Source organism: Caretta caretta, chromosome 10 (genome assembly GCF_965140235.1).
Source record: "Caretta caretta isolate rCarCar2 chromosome 10, rCarCar1.hap1, whole genome shotgun sequence".
Classification (NCBI taxonomy): Eukaryota; Metazoa; Chordata; order Testudines; family Cheloniidae; genus Caretta; species Caretta caretta.
The window spans coordinates 119,059-143,356 of record NC_134215.1 but is presented as its reverse complement, the minus strand read 5'-3'; the positions used below and the strand labels follow the sequence as shown (position 1 = coordinate 143,356).

The 24,298-nt window shown below is 42.2% G+C and overlaps 1 protein-coding gene across 3 annotated transcripts in view; it reads left to right on the top strand.

Annotated features, from left to right (window-relative positions):
• Positions 1-24,298, top strand: part of UNKL (unk like zinc finger) — a 150,218-nt gene that overhangs the window by 26,412 nt on the left and 99,508 nt on the right. For 2 of the 3 annotated variants that reach the window (XM_075133340.1, XM_048867910.2), the window contains exons 4-6: positions 8,802-8,935; positions 19,601-19,736; positions 21,028-21,145. In XM_075133340.1, coding sequence (XP_074989441.1) covers positions 8,802-8,935; positions 19,601-19,736; positions 21,028-21,145 — 388 coding nt within the window. Of the gene's footprint in view, positions 1-8,801; positions 8,936-19,600; positions 19,737-21,027; positions 21,146-24,298 lie in introns of those variants that run through there. The other variant, XM_048867915.2, reaches the window with a different exon arrangement.

Sequence of the window (24,298 nt, the reverse complement as noted above, 5' to 3'; positions counted from 1 at the left end):
CAGGAGGTCAGACTAGATGATCATAATGGTCCCTTCTGACCTTAATATCTATGAATCTATGTAATCAGTGCAATAAGAAAAGATGATGATCTTCTAGCAGCAGTGTCTTTAATACACCTGCTGGGACAAGATTGAGTTTATCAAGGCCAGAAAGAGGAAGCTGAAATGGTTAAGATGTGAGATGAGTTTTGTCTGTGTGAACTGAGAGGAAAGATCTCATCTTATGGACGTTGTGTAGGAAGAAACAGCAAAAATTAGAAATGGAGGCGTGGGTCTAAAGAGAGGATAGAATCAAAGATAATAAGGAGGGCCAAATCGCACCTGGAGCTGCAGCTAGCGAGAGATGTCAAGAGTAACAAGAAGGGTTTCTTCAGGTATGTTGGCAACAAGAAGAAAGCCAAGGAAAGTGTGGACCCCTTAATGAATGAGGGAGGCAACCTAGTGACAGAGGATGTGGAAAAAGCTAATGTACTCAATGCTTTTTTTGCCTCTGTCTTCGCTAACAAGGTCAGCTCCCAGACTGCTGCGCTGGGCATCACAACATGGGGAATAGATGGCCAGCCCTCTGTGGAGAAAGAGGTGGTTAGGGACTATTTAGAAAAGCTGGACGTGCACAAGTCCATGGGGCCGGACGACTTGCATCCGAGAGTGCTGAAGGAATTGGCAGCTGTGATTGCAGAGCCATTGGCCATTATCTTTGAAAACTCGTGGCGAACAGGGGAAGTCCCGGATGACTGGAAAAAGGCTAATGTAGTTCCAATCTTTAAAAAAGGGAAGAAGGAGGATCCTGGGAACTACAGGCCAGTCAGCCTCACCTCAGTACCCAGAAAAATCATGGAGCAGGTCCTCAAAGAATCAATCCTGAAGCACTTACATGAGAGGAATGTGATCAGGAACAGTCAGCATGGATTCACCAAGGGAAGGTCATTCCTGACTAATCGAATCGCCTTCTATGATGAGATTACTGGTTCTGTGGATGAAGGGAAAGCAGTGGATGTATTGTTTCTTGACTTTAGCAAAGCTTTTGACACGGTCTCCCACAGTATTCTTGTCAGCAAGTTAAAGAAGTATGGGCTGGATGAATGCACTATAAGGTGGGTAGAAAGTTGGCTAGATTGTCGGGCTCAACGGGTAGTGATCAATGGCTCCATGTCTAGTTGGCAGCCGGTGTCAAGTGGAGTGCCCCACGGGTCAGTCCTGGGGCCGGTTTTGTTCAATATCTTCATAAATGATCTGGAGGATGGTGTGGATTGCACACTCAGCAAATTTGCGGATGATACTAAACTGGGAGGAGTGGTAGATACGCTGGAGGGCAGGGATAGGATACAGAGGGACCTAGACAAATTGGAGGATTGGGCCAAAAGAAATCTGATGAGGTTCAACAAGGATAAGTGCAGGGTCCTGCACTTAGGACGGAAGAACCCAATGCACAGCTACAGACTAGGGACCGAATGGCTAGGCAGCAGTTCTGCGGAAAAGGACCTCGGGGTGACAGTGGACGAGAAGCTGGATATGAGTCAGCAGTGTGCCCTTGCTGCCAAGAAGGCCAATGGCATTTTGGGATGTATAAGTAGGGGCATAGCGAGAAGATCGAGGGATGTGATCGTCCCCCTCTGTTCGACATTGGTGAGGCCTCATCTGGAGTACTATGTCCAGTTTTGGGCCCCACACTACAAGAAGGATGTGGATAAATTGGAGAGAGTCCAGCGAAGGGCAACAAAAATGACTAGGGGTCTGGAACACATGACTTATGAGGAGAGGCTGAGGGAACTGGGATTGTTTAGTCTGCAGAAGAGAAGAATGAGGGGGGATTTGATAGCTGCTTTCAACTACCTGAGAGGTGGTTCCAGAGAGGATGGTTCTAGACTATTCTCAGTGGTAGAAGATGACAGGACAAGGAGTAATGGTCTCAAGTTGCAGTGGGGGAGGTTTAAGTTGGATATTAGGAGAAACTTTTTCACTAAGAGGGTGGTGAAACACTGGAATGCGTTACCTAGGGAGGTGGTAGAATCTCCTTCCTTAGAAGTTTTTTAAGGTCAGGCTTGACAAAGCCCTGGCTGGGATGGTTTAGTTGGGGATTGGTCCTGCTTTGAGCAGGGGGTTGGATTAGATGACCTCCTGAGGTCCCTTCCAACCCTGATATTCTATGATTCTGTGAACACCTAGATCGTAGTGGTAGCCATGTTAGTCTGTATCAGCAAAAACAATGAGGAGTCCTTGTGGCACCTTAGAGATTAACAAAGTTATTTGGGCATAAGCTTTTGTGGGCTAAAACCCACTTCATCAGATTCATGGAGTGAAAAATACAGTAAGCAGTATTTCTATTACAGCACATGAAAAGATAGGAGTTGCCTTACCAAGTTGGAGGTCAGTGCTAACGAGGCCAATTCAGTTAAGGTGGAAGTGACCTATTCTCAACAGTTGACAAGAAGGGGTGAATATCAACAGAGGGAAAATTACTTTGTAGTACTAATGAGGCCAATGCAATCAAAGTGGATGTCACCCACTCCCAACAGTTGACAAGAAGGTGTGAGTATCAGCAGAGGGAAAATTACTTTTTGTAGTGACCCATCCACTGCCAGTTTTTATTCAGGCCTAATTTGATGGTGTCCAGTTTGCAAATTAATTCCAGTTCGCAGTTTCTCGTCAAAGTCTGTTTTTGCAGTTTTTTGTTGAAGAATTACCACTTCTAAGTCTGTTATTGAGTTTCCAGGGAGATTGAAGTGCTCTCCTACTGGTTTTTGAATGTTACAATTCTTGATGTATGATTTGTGTCCATTTATTCTTTTGCATAGAGACTGTCCGATTTGGCCAGTGTATATGGCAGAGGGGCATTGCTGGCACATGATGGCATATATCACATTGGTAGACATGCAGGTGAATGAGCCCCTGGTGGTGTGGCTGATGTGGTTAGGTCCTAAGATGGTGTCCCTTGAATAGATATGCAGACAGAGTTGGCAATTGGGTTTGTTGCAGGGATTGGTTCCTGGGTTAGTGTTTTTGTTGTGTGGTGTGTAGTTGCTGGTGAGTATTTGCTTCAGGTTGGGGGGCTGTTTGTAAGTGAGGACTGTCTTGTCTCCCAAGGTCTGTGAGAGTGAAGGATCGTCCTTCAGGATAGGTTGTAGATCCTTGATGACGCGTTGGAGAGGTTTTAGTTGCGGGCTGTAGGTGACGGCTAGTGGCATTCTGTTCCTTTCTTCGTTGGGCCTGTCCTGTAGTAGGTGACTTCTGGGTGGTGTTCTGGCTCTGTCAATCTGTTTCTTCACTTCAGCAGGTGGGTACTGTAGTTTTAAGAACGCTTGATAGAGATGCTGTAGGTCTGAGGGATTAGAGCAAATGCAGTTGTATCTTAGAGCTTGGCTGTAGACATGGGATCGTGTGATGTGGTCTGGATGAAAGCCACTTCCACCTTAATTGAATTGGCCTCATTAGCACTGACCCCCCACCCCACACTTAGAAGGCAACTTCCATCTTTTTATGTGCTGTAATATATATACTGCTTACTGTGTTTTTCACTCGATGCATCTGATGAAGTGTGTTTTAGCCAATTAAAGCTTATGCCCAAATAAATTTGTTAGTCTCTAAGGTGCCACAAGGACCCCTCGTTTTTACCTAGATCATAGACCTGAGTCACTGGAAAATGGTGACTGAGATATGGAAGGGTGCAGCAACACCAAGGTCCAGATTTTTTTTAAAGGTTTTTAGGCATTGCTGCTCTCAGCAGTGCAATGCCTAAGAAATTTGGAGCCTACATTTCACTTTCAGAAGGGAATTAGGCACTTACAAGCCAAAATCCTATTGTCAGTTAATGGGATTTAGGCCCCTGAGTGCTGAAATTACCGTATATACTCGATCATAAGCCAGTTCGTTTATAAGCCGACCCCCCACAATGGATAAGTAAAAATGGTAAAAACTGTATGATCCTTTCATAAGCTGACCCTATATTTCAGGGGTTGGCAAACTTTGGCTCCCGGCCCGTCAGGGTAAGCTGCTGACGGGTTGGGATGTTTTGTTTACCTGGAGCATTCGCAGGCACGGAGCCCCTCAGCTCCCAGTGGCCGCAGTTTGCCATTCCCAGCCAATGGGAGCTGCGGGAAGTTAGTCTGGGAATGGCAAACCGCGGCCACAGGGAACTGAGGGGCTCCATGCCTGCAGACACTCCAGGTAAACAAAATGACCATGTATTAGATATTCAATTCATTTATTTCATAGAGTTTAAAATGTTGGTGTTGACCTGTTTATAAGCCGACCCCTGCTCTTTGATGTGTCACTTTTTTTTACCAAAAATATTCAGCTTATGAACGAGTATATACGGTACTTTTGAAAGTGAAGTGTAGGCTCATAAATCAGGCATTGCAATGCTGAGTGCAGCAATGCCTTAATACCTGTAAAAAATCTAGGCCCAAGGGCTTTCAGTTTTGCTCCAGAGCCGGACAGAGTTCTGGCATCATGACACGTGGCTTCCTACTGAACTGGAGTAAATATGAACTTAGTGTCCTCTATTAACCGTGATTTCCCAAGGGTGATCAGAAAATCATACAATACACGTCCCGAATGTTGCCAGGAATTTGGATCTCAGATAGTTTTGGTTTTCTGAACTCAAGAATCTGGCAGCAAAGCCACTTGTGCCTCTTCCAGATTTTCTGTCTCAATATCAGGGTCAGATACTTTACCCAGGTCCGAAGTCTCTGCATTTGTTGGCATAGGTCATCTGATTGTGGAGACCAGCCTTTCTCAGGAGTGCCTGGGAGATGATTTTGAAGAGTTGGAAAATGTTGTCTAGAATATCCTATGCAGCCAGAGAGAAAAGATTTTTTTTCATGGTAAGCACATAGAAACATGAAACCTGTCTCATCGCCAGTCCCAGACCTCTGAGGACACATAGTGAGAATCCAGACTTCTTGAGACACAATAAGTTCCCTTCAAATTAATTTTTCAGTGATGGCAGCATATCATGTTCCATATCATGTTCCAAGGTGTGGGTGTACCAGGGATTTATATAGAGGCAATATGATATTTTCTGTCTTCTTATCTGTCCTTTTCCTAATGATTCCCAACATTCTGTTAGCTTTTTTGACTGTTGCTGCACATTAAGTGAATGTTTTCAGAGAACTATCCAGAGTGACTCCCAAGATCTCTTGAGTGGTAACAGCTAATTTAGACCCCCCATCATTTTATATGTGTAGTTGGGATTATGTTTTCCAATGTGCATTACTTTGCATTTATTGACATGGAATTTCATCTGCCATTTTGTTGCCCAGTCACCCAGTTTTGAGAGATCCCTTTGTAACTCTTCGCATTCTGCTTTGCACTTAACTGTTTTGAGTAGTTTTGTATGATCTGTAAATTTTGCCACCTTACTGTTTACCCCCTTTTTCCAGATAATTTATGAACATGTTGAATGGTACTGATCCCTGTACAGACCCATGGGGAACACCAGTATTTACCTCTCTCCATTATGAAAACTGACCATTTTTTCCTACCCTTTGTTTCCTATCTTTTAACCTGTGTTTGTATGCCCTATAGTCAAGAATGTTTCTAAGTGGCCTTATCTAATATTTTTCCAACTGTGCATGAACTGGTATATTTGTAGGATCTTAACTTCATCCTAATGAAGCTCTCATAGTCTCCGAATGAGACTCTGGGAGAGAATTACTTCTGTGGCTTGTCAAATGCTCATGGGCCTTGTGATGATAACATTAGCCAAAAGAGTCAGCAAGTGCCAGCCTTTAATTGTTGCATCTGAAGAAGTGGGGTTTTTTACCCATGAAATCTTATGCCCAAATAAATCTGTTAGTCTTTAAAGTGCCACCGGACTCCTCGTTGTTTTTGTGGATTCAAACTAACACGGCTACCCCTCTGATGTTTGTTACACAGCCTTTGATTATTTTTATTATTTGTTACAAGAGCACCTAGAGTCTCTGATCAAGATTGGGGCATTATTGTGCTATAAACTGTACCCGCAAGTAATGAGAAAGTTCAAACCCTGAAGATTTACTAGTGTAAACAGAGGAGAGACAAGGGAAGAAGATGAGAAGGACATCTTCATCCCAAATTAATTCTTAAAATGGCCTTTGATTTTCATCTGAATCACATCCTCAGTTTACTTCTTTTCTTCCTCACATTCTTTTTACTGTAAAGGAAGGTCAATTTAAATATAATAGATGCTATGAAGGGCCTTGGCTATGGCCTGAAAAGAACAAAATTATTCCATAAATATACTAGATTATCTGTAGTTTATAGTGATAGTTAGGAGCCAAACTGTTTCCACAACACCTTTCAAAGCAGATCAAACCTCTATAGAAACGTGCCATGAGATCCAGTCCCTGAAGATGTCAGAGTGCATTTATTAGCTCCAAGATGGCCTTGAAGGCATTGCTTTGGAAAATATAGAAATATATAGAGCTGCCAGTTCCTACCTTTATGCAGCATTATCTCTTGACCTTGCCTCAATATCTAATGTTCAGTTCACAATCTATGCAGTGAGTCATTTCTACCTCTCCAGAGGTTTGTTGTTGCTCTCAACCAAGATGAATGTCTCAAACTTGCTAATAAATTGTTCTTGGGTGAATTAGCAGATGTGTTGTAAGCAAAACATGAGAAGTAATTCTTCTACTCTATTCAGCATTAATAAGGCCTCATCTGGAGTACTGTGTCCAGTTCTGGGCAGCACATCAGAAAAGATGTGGACAAATTGGAGAAGGTCCAGAGGAGAGCAACAAAAACAATTAAAGGCCTAGAAAATGTGATATATGAGGTAAGATTGAAAAAATTGGGTTTATTTAGTCTGGAGAAGAGAAGTTTTAGGAAGGACGTAAGTCTTCAAGTACATAAAAGGTTGTTACAAAGAGAACAGTGATAAATTGTTCTCCTTAGTCACTGAGGACAAGAAGTAATGGGCTTAAATTGCAGCAAGGGAGATTTGGGTTAGACATTGTGAAAAACTTCCTAACTATAAAGGTAGTTAAGCACTGGAACAAATTACCTAGGGAGGTTGTGGAATCTCCATTATTGGAGGTTTTAAAGAACAGATTAGGCAAACACCTGTCAGGGCTGGCCTAGATAAATTTAGCCCTGCCTCAGTGCAGGGGACTGGACTAGATGACCTATTGAGGTCCCTTCCAGTTCTACATTTCTGTGATCTATAACGATGATACTTGAAGTAGAAAATAGTTAGTTACTTGTAGCTGGAGTCTCTTAAGATTCACATGGGGAGAACAGAGAATATGTGGGATGACATTTCCTCCAGATATGACCCTGCCTGGGATATTCCATTGCTCTAGAAGAAATATGTGCTGTGCCTTAACGGTAGCAGTTTCTACAGTGGTCTGGGCTTGATGGAATGTGACTGCACCTTCCATGAGAGTGGAGATGCTTACTGATAATATGCAAACTAGATACCATTAACTTGGGTTTGAACAGAGACTGTGAGTGGCTGGGTCATTAGACCTATTGAATCTTTATTTCCCCATGTTAAGTATCCTCACACCTTCTTGTCAACTGTCTAAATGGGCCATCTTGATTATCACTACAAAAGTATTTTTCTCCTGCTGATAATAGCTCATCTTAATTAATTAGCCTCTTACAGTTGGTATGGCTATTTCCACCTTTTCATGTTCTCTGTATGTGTGTGTATATATATATATATATATATATTATATATCTTCTGACTATATGTTCCATTCTGTGCATCCGATGAAGTGGGCTGTAGCCCATGAAAGCTTATGCTCAAATAAATTTGTTAGTCTCTAAGGTGCCACAAGTACTCCTGTTCTAGTTACAGGTGAGTAACTTTTCTTCCTTCCTTGTTGTGTATACCCTTCAAATCCAGTATGTGAAAACTGTTGTTAAATGCCCTTTTAAATAGGCATTCAGTCACACAGCATCTGTGTTTACATTTTATGTGCTGCTCCTTCTGGTTTAGTAATTTTTATTGCTCCCACCGAGGAATTCCTTCCAAATATATTGTAGAGAACAATAAACATAATTCTTTTTGGTGAGGTGCCCAGAAATAAAAATTTTAAGTCTGTAAGCACTTTAGAACAGGGCTTTTTTTGTTCTTGTACAGTTGGGACCCTGACCCATGATTGGGTGCCCCATTCACTACCAGAGTACAAATAGTAATAGGTAGGGTGTCATAGAAATGGTAGAGAAAGGGATTATATTTTTTCCTGTCCAAGATATGATGTGTCGATATAAGGGCCACAAAGCATGGTTGCAATATCCCATCAGAAAGTTGTATCAGCCTTGCCATTCATTATCACTGTAGCTTTCCAAATTTCTGCCATTGAAAATCTTTGTTTTGCCACATTGTATTAGCTCATTTTTGTCTAAAATAATCTTATTTATGCTGTATTTGTATTTCTGCCATATTTTAACCTGCTTAGTTCCTCTTGCATTATTGCTCTTTCTTGGATACATGCAACATTGTCCAATATAATGTCATTTGTACATTTCTTTAGTGTGTTCTTGGCAGTCCTCTTTATCAGTTTAAGATGTTAAATGCAACTGTACCTCACACCAGTTATTACCGCTTTCTGCCTTGTGCCTATCCCTTTGTTAACATATATAATTATCCTTTGTTGTGATACTTTCACCAGTATCAATCCATGTAACAATGCCAAGGCAAGACAATTTGAGTTTTTCAAATAAGGCTTTGTGAGGCATGGCATAAAACCCGGGCTAACAAAGTCAGTGGCAAAACTCCTATTAACTTCCATAAAGCCAGGATTTCATCCACAATCGGGACATTTAATGAAGATACACAGTATGGTAAAATTATCTTCTGTTCTCCATTTCAGGGAACTTCAGGCACAGGAAGCCTTACAGAATGGGCAGCTAGGAGGTGGAGAAAACATCCCTGACCTACAGCCAGGAATTCTAGCTAGCCAAGCAATGATTGAAAAAATTCTTAGTGAGGATCCGAGATGGCTGGGTAATGTTCTATATTTTGTCTTCTCATCACTGTTTCTATATCTGTCTAGACCTATTTTGACTTTTATTGGAGAGGCTTCAATAGTTATGTTGAATAAAGGAGTGATTGTGTGTGTTGTAACAGAGTTCCTCCTCTGCCTTGGTGGGTCCTGCGCTTATTGGCGGATTTTCTTGCTTCAGAGGTTCACGGCAGCCCTCAGTTTGGCCACTTTCGTGGCTCAGATCTGCCGTTCACTAAGTTAACCTCATTACTGGCTAGCATGGGGAAAGGGAGGAGAACAATCCCCGCAGTCTCTGCCGATCCACATAGTGGATCGGTGAACAGGCCAGAGACCTTCCCCACTGGTGGAACCTGCAGTCCCGTTCAAATCCTCCGGTAAAAAGTAGGGAGTTGGAGGGATGGGGGGAACCCGGTCCCCCCCTCTACTCCGGGTGCCAGCCCAGGTCCCTGTGGATTGCAGCTGTCTACAGTGGCTCCTGTAACAGCTGTGTGACAGCTGCAACTCCTTGGGCTACTTCCCCATGGCCTCCTCCCAACACCTTCTTTATTCTTACCACAGACCTTCCTCCTGATGTCTGATAATGCTTGTACTTCTCAGTCTTCCAGTAGGACACCTTCTCACTCTCAGCTCCTCGCACACACCACAAACTGAAGAGAGTTCCTTTTTAAACCCAGATGCCCTGATTAGCCTGCCTTAATTGATTCTGGCAGCTTCTTGATTGGCTGCAGGTATTCTAATCAGCCTGTCTGCCTTAATTGTTTCCAGAAAGTTCCTGATTGTTCTGGAACCTTCCCTATTACCTTACCCAGGGAAAAGGGACCTACTTAACCTGGGGCTAATATATCTGCCTTCTATCACTCTCCTGTAGCCATCTGGCCCGACCCTGTCACAGTGTGTACACACACACACACAATAGTATGGGTGTTTGGAAAAAAAATCATGCAGTCAAGCCCATTTATATTCAAATAGCATACTGGAAATTCCTGTCTATTGAAAGTATTTCTTTTGTACCAAACCTTTTTTCATTCACTCAGTACAAATGTGGCTATTTTGAGGGAATTGATACATATTTTCCTGATTTAAAGTCAGTAAGAAAACTATCTTGTGCCAAATGATACTGATGTCACTTGAATCTTTTTTTGATTGTTGTTTTTAGTCAACTTTTAAAGGATATTTCTTTTGCTTAACTTGATTAACAAGAACCAGAAAACAAAGAAATGTTACCTGTTTTAGGCTTTGAGTGAGTTCTTTAAAATCTAATATTACTGTAAATTTATTAATTTGACAGGTCACTTAAAATAAGCCCAATTGCTCTAGTTTTCTTTAAGCTTTTAGTCTGGTTGTGATTTTCGGTATTTGGTGTCATTTATTACATAGCCATGAATTTTTAAAATCAGCAGAACATTAGTGGTTGTACCTAAATGCTACTTTGTAACAGATGGAACACAAACTGATGCAGTACCTCTGGTCTTCAAGAGTAAAATTTTTTTATTTCTTTGTTTTAGGTAGATTTGTATTATTTACGGTATGCAAGGGGAAGACAATTATACAGGAAAGACAGGTGAGGGGAGTAGTGAGTATCTAAAGAATTCTATAAAATTGGGCAAGAACAAGATTCTGAGTGGAGAGGACCACACAGTTGAATCTATAAGAAATATGAATCCCAAGTTATAAGAAAGTAACTATATTAGTAGAGCTTTACTATAAGCGTCTGTATCAAGAAAAGGAAATTGAGCACACTATGTTCAGAGAGATCCCAGGCAGCAAAATCTAACAAAATAAGTGGAGAGAGAAGAAGGAGATCCAGGGATTAGGTTGCTATCATGGGATTTTCTAGACCTGGATTCTGTTCCCTGCTCCACCCACAGACTCCCAGAGACACCTTTGGCAAGTCGCTTAGTCTCTCTGTATCTCAGTTCCCCATCTGTAAAATGAAGATAACAGAACTCCCCTTAGGCGTGTTGTGATGATGAATACATTGACTGTGAAGTGCTCAGATACTATAGCATTGGGGCCAAATAACAGGTTAGAATAGAATAGACTTGAACTACCTGCATATAAACAGATGAAATGGCAAAACGGGACAAAACGGAGAGAAAAAAATTCTCAGTACTCTGATTGTTTTTGGAACAGATTGTGTCAGAGCATGCAAGAGGAGTGGCTATTTTCAAATAAGTAACATTCAGGAGTTGATTCAAAAAATAACAATCCTACTAAAGTAATGTTAACCACAACATAATTTTCAAGATTTCTGTAGGGAGTAATGTACCAAAAAGTGACTTAGTGACATTAAACTTTGGAAAGGGAGATCTCAATACAATGAGGTGGTTAGTCAAAAAGGCCCTAAAGTCAAACGTAAAGCAAAATGGCATGGTTGCTACTTAAAACAAAATAATAATAGTCTCAGAAGGCATGCCCATTGGACAAAAGGGCAGCCAGGAAGACAAGGTGTAAACCACTGTAGCAGAGTGGCAAGGTTCGAGAAGCCAAACATAATACTTCAAAATTTAAAAACCTAATCCTAGTGAAATCAGTAAACAGGAGTATAAATTACAGTAAGGGATAATATAAGAGGAAATTAGAAGGGCTAAAATGGATTTTGAAGAACAAATAGGTAAGTATCGAGAACAAACAAGGGATTATTTTAAGTATAGCAGACGCATGAACCTGCAAAATAATTAGTCTCCTGGATCACCAGGGGCTAAAAGGAGCAATTAAGGAAGATAAGGATGTTGCTTAGAGGCTAAATGACTTCTTTGGATCGGTCTTGACTGCAGAGAATTGTGGGGCCTGTACATTTATATGATTAACAAGAATATCCAGAGTTGTTGTTAGTTGTTGGTAGCACAGTGTTTCAAAGGGATATTAAACCTCATGCTTCAGGGTTTAAACTAAACTAATCTCTAACTCTTAGAGTTTTGATGAAACCTAATGGGACAGATTATCCCACACCCTGTCTGCTGCAGGGGTTCCTTCACCTTCCTGTGAAGCATCCAGTGTCAGCCACTGTCGGAGAGAGAATACTGGACTAGATTAACAGATTTTAAGACCGGAAGGTACCATTGATTGTCTAGCCTGATCACTGAATAATACAGGCCAAAGAACTTCACCTAGTAATTTCTGCATCAAGCCTGTAATATCTAGCTGAACTATAGATATCTCTTAGCCCTGGTCTCACTGGGGAGTCGACCTAAGATAGGCAACTTCAGCTACGCAAATGGCGTAGCTGAAATTGGCGTATCTTAGGTCGATTTACCTGGCCGTGAGGACGGTGGCAAGTCGACTGCTGCTGCTCCCCCATCAGCTCCGCTTCCGCCTCTCACGAGCTGGAGTTCCGGAGTCGACAAGACGTGATAAATCGATCCCTGATAGATGGATCACTACCCGCTGATCCAGCGGGTAGCAAAGACCTGCCCTTAGAAAGCTATCTAGTCTTGATTTAAAGTCTTCAAGTGATGGAGAATCTATCACATTCATTGATAAGTTGTTGCAATGCTTAATTACACTCACTTAAAAAAATTGAGCATTATTTCTAGTTCGAATTTGGTTAGCTTCAGCTTCCATTAGCTGGATCATGTTTTGCCTTTTAATAGTATATTAAAGAGCTGTCTACTGTCAAAAATGTATATTCATAAATACTAGTTATGAAGTGCAGAAAATTTATAAAGGAAACTGAAAGCTACAGGGGAAAAACCATGGCTAGCAGAGCTAAGGACAGTAAGAACACAAATATAATATGAACAAAAGGAATCTTAACAGTGATATAAGCCCATTACTAGATGGAAATAGGAGAATTGTTAATAATGTTGCAGATTAGCCAGAAGTGTCTAAATATTTTTGTTGTGTATTTGGAAAGAGCTGAAATGAGGTATGATACCACATGAGGATGATGAACTACTTTCCACAGCCTCTACTAGGGAAAAACATTTTAAAATCAGCAGATCACGATAACAGGAACCCAAGAGTCACAATTTAGGAACAAGGAATGCATGCCATACCTACAGAATAGGGTATTGTATCCTGGAAAGCAGGATTCTAAAAAGGATTTAGGGGTCTGAGTGGACAAACAGTTGAACCTGAGCTCCCAGTATGATGCTGTGAATAAAAGGGCTAATGTTTGGGTATATAATAAAGAGGGAAGTAGGAGTAGGGAGGTGATTTTTACCTCTTCGTACAGCATTAGTGAGACAGGTATTGGAATACTGTGTCATGTTCTGGTTTCCACATTCTGAAAAGGTATTGAAAAATTGTAGAAAGTGCAGAGAATAGCCACAAAAAAGATTCAGTGATTGGAAAAATGCCTAAGTGAGATACTGAAGAAGCTCGATTTGTTTAGCGTAGCGAAAAGATTAAGAGGTGACCTGACTACATTGTATAATTTCCTTCAATGGAGAAAATATCAGCTACTAACAGTCTCTTTAACCTAGAGGATAAATGTATAACAAGAAGGCTGGAAGTTAAAGCCAGACAAATTCAGACTAAAAGTTGAGCACAATATTTTAACAGTGAGGGTGATTTAACCATTCAAACAAACTACCAAAAGGAAGTGTAGATTCTCCATCTCTTGATGTCATCAAATCAAAACCGGATGCTTTTCTGGAAGATATGCTTTAATTCAACACCAGGGCTCCGTACATGGGTAATTAGTTATAATTCCATGGCCTGTATTGTACAGAGGTCAAGCTAAATGATGGTCCCATCTGGCCTTAAAAACTGAAAATCTATGAAAAAATTCTTCCCCATGTAGGTACCTCTTATCTTTCTCTTGGATAAACTAATTAGATTGTGTCTTTCATTTTTCACTGAAAAGCAGAATTTTTCAGATCTTGAATTATTCTCATAACTCCGTTCTGAGCCCTTCCCCATTGTTCCACATGCTTTTTGAAGTGAGGATGCCAGAATTGAATATAATTCCAGTAATTGTCTCACCATGGTAACTAAAAGGTTAAGCATGATTGATTAATATTCCTAATTTGATATTCCCCTGATTATACATTCAAGGACCATGTTTAACTTCTTAGTTACAGCATCACACTGAGAGCTCATGTTTAAGGCTATGATTTAGTCACGGCTGTTTTTAATAAAAGTCACGGACAGGTCACTGGCAATAACCAAAAAATCATGGCTAGTGACTTGTCTGTGACTTTTACTAAAAATACCCCTAACTAAATCTTAGGTGCTGGGGGCAGGGAGGGCTGCTCCAGCGAACACTGCTTCTTCTCTGGGCTGGGGGTGGCCTGGGGCTCCACTGCTGCCCCTGGACCTCTGATCTGGGGCAGCGCCCAGGCCCAGTTGCTTGGGGCCGCCAGAGTAGCAGCTGGTGCGGTTGGCCCCAGGGCTGCCCCAGCTACTCGGGCAGCCCTGGGGTCAGCTGCTACAGCTGTGGAAATTACGAAGGTCCCGGAAAGTCACGGAATCCATGACTTCCGTGACCGCTGTGAAAGACTCGCAGCCTTACTTATGTTCAGTTGGAAATCTACCATGGCCTGTAAGTCTTTTTCAGCCTCGCTGCATTCCAGGATACAGTCCTGCTTCTTGTGTGACCTACATTTTTTTATTCTTAGATGTATGACTTGCATTCGGCTGTATTTAATGCATGTTTTTTCAAAGGAGTCTGCATTACTACATAATCCATATAATTCTGTATAACTGACTAGTCCCTACCATCATTTACCATTTCACCAATTGTTGGAATTACTGTTATAGAATTAGTATAAAAGATATCACTATGACATCAGCTCAAACATAAATTCCTTTATTAATTGTAAAGGCCAAATGGTATTTATACAGTTGCTTAAGCAATAAGCAATTCCTACATTCATACAATAGCACACATTCATAAGCATTTGATCGGAGTACTCAGGAAAAGAGATAACCCTTTCATACTGCTTGCTGCAGCATGATCAGGTGGGATCTGATAAATACCCTGAGCAAGCCTGGTTCTTTTATACAAAGCAACAAATAATTGATGTCGTCATCCTATCTGAAAACCAGGTTTTACCACTTTGGGGCTGGGTAGAATCATGACTGGTGTGGAAAAAGTAAATAAGGCAGTGTTATTTACTCCTTTTCATAACACAAGAACTAGGGGTCATCAAATAAAATTAATAGGCAGCAGGTTTAAAACAAACAAAAGGAAGTATTTCTTCACACGACGCACAGTCATCCTGTGGAACTCTTTGCCAGAGGATGTTGTGAAGGCCAACACTCTAACAGGGTTCAAGAAAGTACTAGATAAATTCATGGAAGATAGGTCCATCAGTGGCTTTTAGCCAGGATGGTGTCTCTAGCCTCTGTTTGCCGGAAGCTGGGAATGGGCGCCAGGGGATGGATCACTTGACGATTATCTGTTCTGTTCATTCCCTCTGGGGCACCTGGCATTGACCACTGTCGGAGGACAGGATGCTGAGCTGGATGGACCTTTGGTCACATTCTTATGTTATGACCCTCTTCCTGGCCTTGGGTAGAACCAAATATGGCAGTTGGACCTCTTTCTTTCAGATTATTTTAAATTTATAAATCTTAAAGCTGGTTGTACCTGACGTTTTATCTTGTTACACATGTCCATATTCTAAGATAACACGGGTATGTTAAAGGTAGCTATCAGTTTATCACAAAACACTGCTTTTTTGGTCGGTGGAACCGATTTGTTACCATCTCCTATAATTTTAGAGGCTTCTTTTCTAATAATTTTCTTTTAGCTCATTAGCCACTTTCCAAACTCAGCATCCTCCCAACACTTGTCTTGCTAGATGCTACATTCCTTCTAACTTTTTTACCTATTATTTTCAAGCTCTTATTACATTTGTTAACCACCTACATTTTGCAGAAGCTGCAAAGCACATGGCTAAACTAACCTTACCCCTTCTGTTCTGAAACCATCCTATACCAATCTTTGTGTCATCTTCAAATTTTACCAGTAAAATTTTATATTTTGTTCCTATCATTAATAAAGATGCTGAATAGCATTGGTCCAAAACCGTTTTCTGTATAACTCCACTAGATACATCCCCATGGGATGATAATTCCCCATTTACAATTACATTTTGAGATCCATCAGTTAACCCAGTTTTTAATCCATTTAATATGGGTTACATTGATCTTGGTATAGTGCTGATTTTTTTTAATCAGATTGGCATGCTGGGCCATGTCAAATGTCTTATGGAAGTCTAAGTATATTATGTCAATTATATTATTAAGTATATTATTCATCAGAGATGTGATCTCATCAGAAAGTGATATGAAACTTGTTTGAGATCACCTATTTTTCATAAAACAATGGTGATAGATATTCATTATGATGCCATCATTTAATTCTTCACTGATTGCATCCCAATTCAGTCTTTCCATGAATTTACCCAGGATTGATGACAGACCAAGTGGTCTGTAGTTATCTGGGTCATTTTGTTTATCCTTTTAAAATATTGGCAAAACATATAGTGTTGTTTTTCGTCTAAATGCTCTGGTGTTTCCCCATAGTTCCAAGAGGTGTTAAAAACAATTAAAGGTTCAGAGAGGTGCTTGGCCCTAGATGGACAGAGTGAGAGAGACAGTCAGGTAAAGGGCAGGTGGGAATCCGGAAACTAGAGGTGGTCTCCAGGGGAAGCAGCAGCGAGCAGAAAGCTGTCTGCAGGGTCTCCCTGGAGGAGACTATGGCTTTATGATCCATTGTTGTAATTCCTATGCTTCTGTGTTCCAAAGAGGATGCATCTACTGCAAAGTGGATTTTCAGCTTTGTTTTTCAGATAGCTTCGTGGAGAAGAATCTTGGTGGCGGGGAGGGGAGGAAGTTGTGACAAATTGGGTTTGATACTACGTTTGCTTGGCAGCATAACTAAGAAGTCATCATTTTCCTTTTTTAAATTAAAGATTCTAGTATTCAGTACAAGTAAGCTAATACAGGAGAATTTCCACAGTAACCATAACTTTGACCTTTTAGTACATATGAAGCATTTGCCTTAGCAGTATTTTAAAATCATTCAGAATTCTGCATGTACATAAGTTGCTGTGGAGCTGTAACTTTGAATACCCTGACTCTTAATAAATTTCAGTTCTCAAATGTAATGTTCCATGTCAGTTATTTCGGATTGAACTTCCTTGTTTTCTTAATGGTAAAAGTGAGTAATTACCTCCTCCCACCCTCATCCTGGTCCAGCTCTTGTACTTTCTAAATTAAAGTCAGGTAGCTTCCTTCTCCATGCTACGTGGGTGTTTACAGTCTAAATCTAATAGATATTGGGAGATCATTAGTCTAACAAATGTAACAAAAACCTTCACATTGTTATGTAACAAAAGCCAATGGACACGTGTCCAAAAATTTATCCAGATCTAAATGGACTATAACCAGATGACCAAAAGGCACATCGCTGTCCTAGGGATTATGTTTTAGGGTACAGGAATAGAGTAGTGTCCCTTTATATAGTTTGTGTCCTTTATGGTGCTCACTATGTTCTGTGTTTTAGAAGCTGCCAGAAACTAGTCAGAGCAACATGTATGTATGTAGATAGGTTGGCATGTTTATGTGTATTTAGTAAACATGGTTATTTGGGGCCCACCTCTGTCTTTGTGGTTTCTTGTATGAAGAGCAAAAAAGACAAAAATGCGTCTACCAGATTTTATATTTCTGCCACCAGCCACTGAGAATAGTAGAGCTATTGCAACTGGTTTTTGTAACGGCAGAAGTGTACTGCTCCCCCACTCTTTGCATCTGAAAATAACTGAACCTTTTTTTTCTTTAATTTTTAAAAATAATCACTCTTGAGTGGAAAATTACTGTGGGAAAATACTTTTTATATTAAGGTCATGATTGAATTTTATTGGTATAGCTTTGCATTTGTTGGCCTAATGGAAGAAGTGGGATTTTGAAAGGGATATGAATGATAACAGGGAAGTTGCCAGATGCATTGGGATAGAGAAGCCATTCCATATCGGGGCGGGGGGAAGTATGAAAGTGTGAGATGAAAGGCTTTGCCAATGATGTTAACCTTACCATTCCTAGGAGGGAATAGGAGACACTCTAAGAGACAAACAGATGTTGACCTAAAAAGAACAGGAGGACTTGTGGCACCTTAGAGACTAACAAATTTATTTGAGTATACGCTTTCGTGAGCTACAGCTCACTTCATCAGATGCATTTTTTTTTTCCCCAGTCTCTGACCCCGTCCGGGTTCCCCCCGGAGACACGGCCCTACTCCCAGCCCCAGCGGGGGGTGAGGAAGGGGGGGATGGGACACGACATGGGTAACAGGGCTGGCTTTCAGCACGCCCACTGTTAAGTGTTTCAGTACCACTGAACGGAAAGGTATCCAGTATATACTAGAAGACAGTTGACGATGTGACTGTATGTAAGAAGGCAAGTTAAGTGGTGAAGTAAAGAAGTAAACATAGAAGATATTTGAACCATGCGGGATGAGATTGTTGAGAGAGAGATGAGAAAGGGATCAAGGACAGAGCCCTTAGAGATGCTAGCAAAGTGGGAGAGTAAGAGGAACTGTCAAAGGAAATATTGAAGAAACAATTGGAAAGATACCAAGTGAATACAGGGCCATGGAAACCAAGGGAGGAAGTATAATCAGAGAAGTTGGAATGATCTGAAGTATCAAAGGCGGGGAGAAGATTAAGGACAAGGATAGAGGAACGGCCCTGAGACCTTGTCAAGACCATCTTATTGGAGAACGTTAGTAAGAGCAGGTGTGGTGAAGTAAAGAATGCTAAAGTCATACTGAAGGAAATCCAGAAGGGAACGTTGCATAAGGTCCTAGTTATATGTCTTACTAAAATGAATAATATACTTTCAAATTTTTAATAATGAAGAGCTTATTTTTATTTTGCTTTTAAGATTTATAAGTATGAGACTATATGAAGAGTACTGGGGGAAAAATAAAAAATACTTATATTGAGAGCTTCTGGACATTTGTGTGATGTTGGGATTCTGCTAGTATTTTATTTGTGCTTAGTGTGATGGCAAAATTTTTATGTAATATAAAAATGATAAAGCTTTAGTCAGACTACCTAATGACAATAAAATCCACGTCTCATCCTAATCGTTTGTGAATGGTGATGTATAAGGCTCTGATTTAGTCACAGATGTCACAGCAGTCATGGATTCCGTGACTTTACCCGACCTCCATGACATCTTCTGCTTCAGCTGTCAGCAGGACCCTGCAGCGGGGGCTAGGTGCCCCCCTCATGGCTTCCCAGGGCTGTGGTGGGGGCTGCAGCCAGGGCCACACACCCCTGTCCCTCAGCTGCGGCCAGCTCTGGATGGGAGGAGGGCACTGCACCCCCTGCTGCGGCCACTGGAGCCAGGACTGTGCCCCCCCTCCGTGGTGGGGGTGTTGGCCTGTCGCCCCCCCCACCGCATGAGACTCCATTCCTCCCTCCTACTTAGCCTCACTTCCAGTTATTTTTAGTAAAGCCAGGGACAGGTCACGGGTTCTGTGAATTTTTGTTTGTGAATTGTGCATGACCTGTCTGTGACTTTTACTAAAAATAACCGTGACAAAATCTTAGTGTTAATGATGTGTACAAACCAGGATTTTTATATAAAAGAAAAGCAAAATTTTATTGCTTTCAAGGATTTTCTTGGTACCTGGATTCGTTAAAGGTGTTCTAAATGCAAAGTTAAAGTGTTAACATATTTTAAATTTCTTAATCTGTTTACAGATACTAATTTTGTATTAGCTGGCTACAAGACAGAACAGTGCACCAAACCCCCGAGACTCTGCCGCCAGGGTTATGCATGCCCCCATTATCACAACAGCCGAGATAGAAGACGGAATCCCAGAAGATTCAAATACAGGTGCATAAATAAATACTAAGAACATGCTTTCCTAACTATGGGTCTACGCCCCCCCATGAATCAATAGAACAGTTATTGGGGGCTTATTTCTTTGGATTACACTAACAGTGCAACTGGGTATACCTAGTTTAACAGTATTAGATTTTTGTGACAAGCCCCATAAAACTATAGGAAACAAACTTCAGAATGATTGGACAGCCCTGAATAGGAAAGTAATTAAAATATGACTAAAACATCAGTCTTCCCTGGGAGGAGGTGAAACCGTTTCTGCATCTCCTGGCACCAACTCAAAATCTCAATTGTTCCTCCTTCAGCTGCTGTTAATAGACAAAAGGACCCTTGATAACTTCTGGATTTAGCTGATTCCTCCTGCTACAAATTCCTTTCCCCAGGCAATACTTTCATAACCAAACTTTGCTAAAAAACATACTGACATTTGACTTTTAGTATGAATTGGTGGCCTGAGAAATGTAGTTTTTCAGTTTCTGTATCCTCAGTTCAGTCGTGCAGTATTGATGAGATTGGCCTAACAATCTCATGATTGTAAGTAACCATCACAAAACACAAGAGAAATTGAATTTAGCTGTGGTTTATGCATTACTTCTGGGGGAATTCTGCGTTATTGCGCAATGTGGAATTTTGCAGAAATTAATGTTTTTTGCACATAATTTCCTTACCTGCACAGAAATGGGCTGCAGTGCTGCTGGCTGCCGCTAGGGGCTGCTGGACCCGGCAAAGCCCAGGTCGCTCATAAAAGACACTGTTGGTGGGGAGGGGGAGAGAGCTAGAGGGTTCCTGACAGCTGCAGTTCCCTGCATGCCCTGAGGGAAGGAGAGGGTGGTGCGCAGGAAACTCTGTGCAAGCCTGGGACTGAGCATCAGGCTGTTTCTCCTGCTGGATCTCTGGGCTTTGAGGGTAGGGGGTAGGTGTTTGGGCTGGGGGCACGGCTGGGCTTGTGGGGGGGTATGGGTATCTGGGCAAGGGGGGGCCCTGCAGCTGGCCTGTGGGGAAGAGAGGGTGCAGGTATCTGGGCAAGGGGGGCAGAATTCCCCCAGGAGTAAGCATCCTTTTACCAAAAGAGCATTTGCCCAAAGAGCTCCCAAAATATTGCTGGCCCACATCTGTAGGCTTCAGAGGCCCCAAAGCCTGGCTCTGGCGATAAGCTGTTGTTGCAGAAATGGAAACAGTGGGCTTCAACAGCTGAGGTGCTACTTTGGACTTAATGGGAAAATATTTGAGTTTGCTGCTGGGGAATTAGTACAAATGCATTTTTGGATTTCACTTTTTCCAGGTCTACTCCATGCCCCAGTGTAAAACATGCAGATGAGTGGGGTGAACCTTCCAAGTGTGAAAATGGGGATAACTGTCAGTATTGCCATTCTCGTACTGAACAGCAGTTCCATCCTGAGGTAAGAACTGAGGTTATCTTCCCCCACTGTTTAATGTGTTAAATTGAACATGGTTTATCTTAATAATGGAAATAGACAAATATTTCATTTATCATAAGGGCATATCATATAATAAATCTAATCAGTTTTCTGATCTGTTAAAACTGTTGCAGAAATCTTGCAACTTCTTTAAGTTGCCTTTTTTAATGTGCTAACTAATACTAGCAATTTTATTTCTGAAGACTGTCTGTGACCTGTCTTCAGAGCACTGTAACTTCACATGTCGTCTTAAAAATAGATATATTTTATCCAGAGCTGTATGGAATCTGGAGAGTCGTTCATGCAGTAGTTGAGTTAGTGGATATATATTTAAAACAAAACAATTTGCTAGGAATATCATTTGTACAGTTACATTAGTCACCTACTAGCATCTTTTAGAACACTAATATGAAAGAGAAGTTAACGTCATAATGTCTTCTGTAATATTTGGACATGGATCAGATTACATTTTCATAGGATTTGTAATTCTCTTTGCCATGCTTCTTAACCCCAAGGTGTAAGATTTGGGTTTAAACAATCCTTTTCACTATTCAGCATATTTCTTGATCCTGCAATCAAGTCAAAATGATGATTTCTGTGATGCCACAATCATTTGTAGTAAACCTCTGTGGTATAGTCACGGTAGTAGGAAGGTTTCATTGCAGTTGATAGGGGAAAATTGAATAGACCCACGGAAGAAGAAAAGAGACCCACGGAAGAAGAAAAGAGAAGAAAACAAAAATTCTTTGTGTCAGTGTGGATTCCACTGTAGGTATGCATGTGTCTCATGGGCATGAGCTTAGAATTTTTTATGCCCTCGTATTTGTGGCCCCAAAAGTCACAATACATTGACCCTTGCTTAGTTCCCTCTTATTGTTTATCCTTTGGTCTATGTTCGCACAGCCCCTAGCATGTGATTGGGGCTTCTAGGTGCTATGATTATACAAATAATGAAAAAAAAAAATCTGGGGTAAAGTCCTCAAAACCCTCCTTGACTTGAATGGGCAGAGGCATGACACTGACAGGGAAGAGAGCCTGAGAAAAAACATCAGTACCAAAGTCAACACTAATAGCTGTCTTGTTACCTATCCTAGCACCTGTTGACTGACCCTCTTCTCCTTGGTGCTGAGATATGTGTTTGAAGATCTGCTTTCATCCTTCCTCCCAGCACCAGCCCTGGTAGCCTCATTGAAACCGCACCCAACAGTGCTGTTTCTGGGAAATACTTGTCCCCTCCTGGGCTATTTCTTCTTCCTTGCTTCAAGCACAGAGCCCTCTCCAGAGAGAGAGAAAGAGAGGAGTGGTATCTTAAAGAGTTCTCCAGCACCACCTCCCACCAGGCTCTGGTGCATGAATGGTAATGGATGGGCCACCCACAACCTTGCCAATACAACATGCCACTATGGCCATATTTCTCCTACTGAGGTCCTTCTTATGCTATCGGAGCAGAGCCCCATCACAACACTTAAGGGAAGAGGTTAAAGGCACTGTTGGCATCCATAGCTGGAGCTTTTTACCCAGAATCAGAGTTGCTCCCTTCTAAAGAGTCGTCATCATCCCCCTCTGAGGCAGTTGCTCCAACCCTGACATGGGCCATGACCAATTTCCGGACGTTCCAGGAGCTGTTCTTCAGGGTAGTGGAAATTGAGATAAGTGACAGTAATCCAAGAGAAAGTGCATAAAATAGTTAACATCCTAAGCTCCTTGGTACCCACAAGGATCGCTCTTCCAATTAATGGATGCCTATTAGAACCTGCAAAGGCCTTTTGCACATCTTGGCCTTACTTTCTTGACCTCAAAGCAAGTGGAGAAAGCATCAGCTAGCTTTTCGCTTCATTCAGTGTTATGAACTTTTCCTGTAAAATAGTTAATAGTTATCCCTTAGTGTGTTAGTGCGTTTTATTTGGTTAGTCATGAATGGGACTCAGCCTAGGGATGGCGCCGGTCCCCAGGCTTTCAGCCTTGTAATCGCTGCAAAAAAACTATGCCCATCAGCGATCCACATAACAGTTGTCTAAGGTGTCTGGGTGAGTCACATATAAGTGAAAAGAGACGCATCTGCATGTCCTTCAAACCTCGGACTAAGAAGGAACGAGACACCCATCTCAAAGTGCTCCTAATGGAGGCAGCTCTAACTCTGACACCAGAGCACTCGAGGTCTGACTGTGCCCCGAGCCCTGCAGCATCGGTTCAGAATGCTCCAATGGTGCTGTCGATGGACCGGCACTGATGCCCCTCCCCAGCACCTGCCAAGCGGCAAAAGAAGACCGGGAGAGGAAGATCTCCTACGTCCCGCAAGGGGAAGGGGAGGGGAGGAGGAGAGCCAAGGCCCAAGGAGGGCAGCTTGGTACCTCCAACCAGGAGTCGGGCCCAAGCTAAGGTCGAGCGGTCTAGCCCACCCCAACCCATGCCTGCCACACAGGACAGTGACGCGGGCCTTCGTCAGTTAGAGGTCCCGTTGATGCCCGAGGCCCTGCAGGCAGAGCAGGATATCTTAGTGCTACTGGCGCCGCCCACACCAGCTATGGCGGTACCCCGATCCAGGGGTAAACCCGCCTTGGGACCTTTTCATAAGTCCCCATCTCAATGGTACCGCTCCCCTTCCTGAGGGACATCTCGCCAGCGCTTGCCCGCACTGAGCCACCAGGCTTTGAAGGCAGGGAGGCAGGCTTGGCGCAACCCTCTTCCATCTCTGGACTCAGGGCAGCGCCCACAGGTCTTGAGATGCTCCTCACTGGTGACCTGGCACAGACTGGTAGAGGTGTGCCCTCCTGGCATCAACAGCACTGAGACTGGCCCAGAGCTTCAGCCATGACCCAGTACTGTTCGCAGGCCCGACAGAGTCAATTATGCGAAGTCACCAGTCATCAGTTTGCTGATACGCGTCACCGCGAAACAGATCCTCTTGGTCAGTAAGAAGGTCTTCCCAGCGACTGACCTGCTCCGGCTCCTGGTCCTGCTCCAGATCCTGGTACCGGTTGAGAAGCGTGAGGCGTAGATCGCTGGAATGCCGTTGCCAATCCACTGAACGCTGCTGGTCTCCGAGGACCCACAAAAGGAATTTTTCTCAAGCGGAGAGCTCCCCATCGAGGTGCAGCGATCGGCACTGCAGCAAATGGGGTCACCAGTCCACCA